At 42.6% G+C, this 4,223-nt stretch overlaps 1 protein-coding gene across 1 annotated transcript; it reads left to right on the forward strand.

Annotated features, from left to right (window-relative positions):
- Window positions 1-14: 14 nt before the first annotated feature.
- ikzf5 (IKAROS family zinc finger 5) lies at window positions 15-4,082 on the forward strand. Its single transcript, XM_031307740.2, has 4 exons — window positions 15-467; window positions 656-816; window positions 1,185-1,358; window positions 1,437-4,082. The coding sequence occupies exons 2-4, from the start codon at window positions 684-686 to the stop codon at window positions 2,390-2,392; spliced, it is 1,263 nt and encodes a 420-aa protein (XP_031163600.1). The 5' UTR covers window positions 15-467; window positions 656-683; the 3' UTR covers window positions 2,393-4,082.
- Window positions 4,083-4,223: the final 141 nt, after the last annotated feature.

Raw genomic sequence — 4,223 nt, forward strand, 5'->3', positions numbered from 1 at the left:
GTGCACACTCAGTGAACTTTCACCCCTCCAACTGGTTTATTGTTTTGATTTAACAGGTTGTCTATTCGTGTGAATTGTAGCAAGTGGCTGGACGGAAAGAAAACAATAAAACAAGTAGTAGCTAATAGCTACTCTTGAGGATTTACTTAAACGCGTACAGACGATGTAGCTAGCTAAATAATGACCGTGTCGACCAGATACCGGCGTTGTTGTTGACAAAGATGCCTTCTTCAATATAAGCTAACGTTAGCTATCTGAGTAACGTAGCGTACGTAGCTTCAGTAACAACATGACGACGAGGAGGAGCGGTGTGTAGGAGCGACCGACCAGACATCGGATCGGCGGATTTCCTGCTTGTCAATCACTGATTTCCAGGATTCTCCTGTCTTTGTGTCTGGATAGCCTCAAAACGGCTTTCTCAACCAAACAAACTGGTTACATTTAACCGACAAGTTATCTTCGAAGAGGTAGGTGTGCACATAGATTGTTCTATATCTATGGGTGTGCATCTGAAAACCAGCTATCTAACGTTGACTGTAGTGATACTTTTTTGAAAATGTGGTTGGTTGAATGTTTGCTTTTTATAATATTTTAGTCATATAGTTACTTTTCGTGGCAATTCATCTTTGCTCTTCATGTCATAACGTCTTTGTAGTTTTGGACATTTGCATCACTTTCTTTCAATGGGTGAGGAAAAGCCGGACACGCTTGACTTTGTGAAGGATTTCCAGGAGTATCTGAGCCAGCAGACTCAACATGTCAACATGATATCAGGCTCTGTCAGCGGCGTCAAGGAGGCGGACGAACTGCCACCAGGTAACTAGCTATGTGTCATTTACTGTTTACAACCCTTTCATGTGAATTCATCTGTTAAATGTTTTAGGCGCCTGTATCTGGTGCAATTTGATAGTTAATTTTAGGCAAAAAAACTGACAGCTGCACCTATAAGCATTATCTGATGTCTGACTTCAGATGTTAAACACAATTTGCAATGTTTTTTGTAATCAACGGAAGTGCCAGCTGTAGAAATGCACTACAGGCAGCTATGGTGTTTATTATAATAATATATCCCTATCCTGAATCATTTTCCTTAGATAGTAAAGTATAATCAGAGGTTGTATGGTGATGCCATTTGTTTTTTTCTTTGTGTAAAGTGTAAGTCTTGCTAACGTTCCTGTATGCAGACTGCAGTCAGAATGGACTGGATCACCCCTCAGTGGACATGTCACTGGAGGACAGCTCAGGGATCTTGGTGGATGGTTTTGAGAGGACCTATGACGGCAAGCTTAAATGTCGCTACTGCAACTATGCCACCAGAGGCACAGCAAGACTCATTGAGCACATCCGAATTCACACAGGTAAGTGTTTATAGGTCATTTCCAGGTGATGATATTTACAAGGTTTTGTTATTTAATCTGTTTTTCTCAATCAAACAGGAGAGAAACCTCACCGCTGTCACCTCTGCCCATTTGCTTCGGCCTATGAGCGCCACCTGGAGGCCCACATGCGATCACACACAGGAGAGAAGCCTTATAAGTGTGAGCTCTGCTCCTTTCGCTGCAGTGATCGTAGTAACTTGTCGCACCATCGGCGTCGACGCCACAAACTCCTTCCAATGAAAGGTGCTCGCTCACTTTCCCACAAGAAGATGCTGAGTGTTTTACAGAAGAAAGCCAGCTCACTGGGCTATGGCCGCCGACTGCTCATCAACTTCAGCCCCCCTTCTATGGTGGTGCACAAGGCTGACAATGTGAACGACTTCTCCCATGAGCTGCCCCACTTACGTCAGGAGACATATGATAATCAGAGTCACGCAGTCGAGGACGGGCACTCCACAAATCAAAATCACCATGATATGGTTATGGATAACCCCCTTAACCAGCTGTCCACCTTGGCAGGCCAGTTGGCCAGCCTCCCTTCAGAGTCCCATGCCCAGACTCAACCCCCCATGTCTCCAGGAGCAGAGTCTATAGTTGATGAGAAGCCCTTCCTCATCCAGCAGCCCCACCCTGCCACAGCTCCCGTGGCTGTCACCAGCATGGCCCATGCCTCCTCCTCTTCCCCAATCACCCCGGAGCCCCGGGCTCCTCCCCACAGCAATTGCAGCCCAGGAGGGGGACCCTGCAGCGAGCACAGTGGGCGCACCAGTACCCCTAGTATCTCTAACAGCCAACCCAGTACACCGGCCCCAGGCCTGTCTGTCCCACTCCAAGACCCCCACATGCTGCATCACTGCCAGCACTGTGACATCTTCTTCCCCGACAACATCCTCTACACCATTCACATGGGCTGCCATGGCTACGAGAACCCATTCCAGTGCAACATCTGCGGTCACAAGTGCAAGAGCAAGTACGACTTTGCCTGCCACTTTGCCCGCGGCCAGCACAAGTAATGGATGAACGAGGAAAACTTTGAAAGAACTTTTAACGGACAGCCTTGTTTTATTAATTCCATAGTAATTTTATTTATTGGTCTTTTACTTGGCCTTTATGTAGCCTAGCCTTTGAAAGTTGTACTTATAAAATGTCAACATTCAGATGGTTTCATTTTGTATAATTACAGGTGCCCATTCAAGTGTATTATAAAGGGATGATCAGTGTTTTCAGCAGGTTGAGAATTTATTTGTGGTGGAGGAGAGAGTTACATTCACATGCTGCCATAAATCAGAAAAACAACTTTCCTACTTAGCCAAACTAATAACCCTTATTTAATGTAGTAGGTTACCAAATTCACAATGCCTTTTGAATTTTTAAAAATACATAGCTTGAAGATGTAATAGTGTTCTTATGTCAAAGCTTCTCTTCAGTATGTGAGCTCAACCTTTTTAAATCTGTCTTTTAAATGCAACACCAAGGTAACTCTGACAATAATGGCTTTCATTGTACCTATCTAAAGCATAATTAAATGGGTACCATTTTATACAGTTTATATGGCCTCATATCAGGCTGAAAAATACAAAATGCAAAAAGAGAAGAAACAAAATAAATTCTCAACCCTCCTGGAGCTATATGTAAAGATTGCTCTGATGTTACTGAAACAGGAGTGAAACTGTTGGCCAAGAGTGATCTTACTTAAGCCTTGTTGAAATTATTTCAGCTTGGTGCATTACTACTTTTTATTTGCAGTGCCTGACATAGTCACTTTCTTATGTGTCCAAGATCGAGAGGACTGTTACTTTGAAGATCAACAGATATTATTAGAATATCCTCTACCTACTGTAATGAATAGTCCCAGAACCTTAGAAAGTTTGGCCATTTTAGTTTTCTATGGTAGCCATGATTTGTTTTGCCAAAACTCTGCTCCATGAATGCTGCTAAGAAACGTTGGAATCAAAACTATATGGATGGCAACCACAGAAAAAACCTGGTCAAACTTTGTATAGGCGTGTTTCGGTCAGCCAGCTAAGAAGTCGGGTTGTTTTGAAGGTCCTTCACACAGTGCCCTTCCTTGACCAGCATCATGGTAACTTCACTGGGTTTTGCCTATCCTTTTAAATACATCGTGTCACATTCTGATGTTTTGATATTGTACGAAGTCACTTTGATATCCAGTATCTCCGTGTTTAGGACCATATCACCAAGTCTTGTGTCTCATATGAATACTTTTTCAGAATTGCCACGTAGCACCGGGGATGCCACAGTTTAGCCTTTGTGATAACACACACTGAGATTCCCCATTCATCAAATGGATCCTAGTGCTTTTCTGAATATTTACTGAGTATTGTATTCTGAGTCGTTGGATAGATGTTCAGTGTCAAAAAAGCAAACTCATGTTGCAGTAAGACTGCTACATTAGCAAGATTGTTCTTTGTCTTGGGTACTGTTGTCTGTTGCTTAGCAACATGCGTGGAGAACATAGTTACTGTTTTTAGGACCACCTCTTTGTCGCCATCCATGCTTACTAGTAATAGGGGCATCCAGTAATGACTGCCTTATGTTCTCTCAGTGTGTCGTACTGTAGGTTCATAGGTAATGATGAATGTTGAAGCCTGTTGGCGATCACTCTCCCTCTGGGATGGCAAATCATTTTATTGTGAGACGGATTAATCTTACTAATTTATAAGTAAAGTGTTTTCTAACTGATCTGCACTTTGTCTTTTGTCTTCCTTTTCTCCATCGTCTTTGTATTCAAGAGCAGAAATCAATAACAGTTATATAAATATTATGGGGTGTTAATATGTAATGTTCATTTAAGGCTATGATACAATGAATTATACAAACAGA

This window comes from Sander lucioperca, chromosome 15 (genome assembly GCF_008315115.2).
Source record: "Sander lucioperca isolate FBNREF2018 chromosome 15, SLUC_FBN_1.2, whole genome shotgun sequence".
Lineage (NCBI taxonomy): Eukaryota > Metazoa > Chordata > Actinopteri > Perciformes > Percidae > Sander > Sander lucioperca.

Excerpts from the sequence above, each read along its gene's own strand:
- ikzf5 (XM_031307740.2), top strand. The coding sequence starts at position 684 with ATGGGTGAGGAAAAGCCGGACACGCTTGACTTTGTGAAGGATTTCCAG. Across the intron at positions 817-1,184 it reads GGCGGACGAACTGCCACCAG|ACTGCAGTCAGAATGGACTG; the intron begins GTAACTAGCTAT and ends TCCTGTATGCAG. Across the intron at positions 1,359-1,436 it reads GCACATCCGAATTCACACAG|GAGAGAAACCTCACCGCTGT; the intron begins GTAAGTGTTTAT and ends TCAATCAAACAG.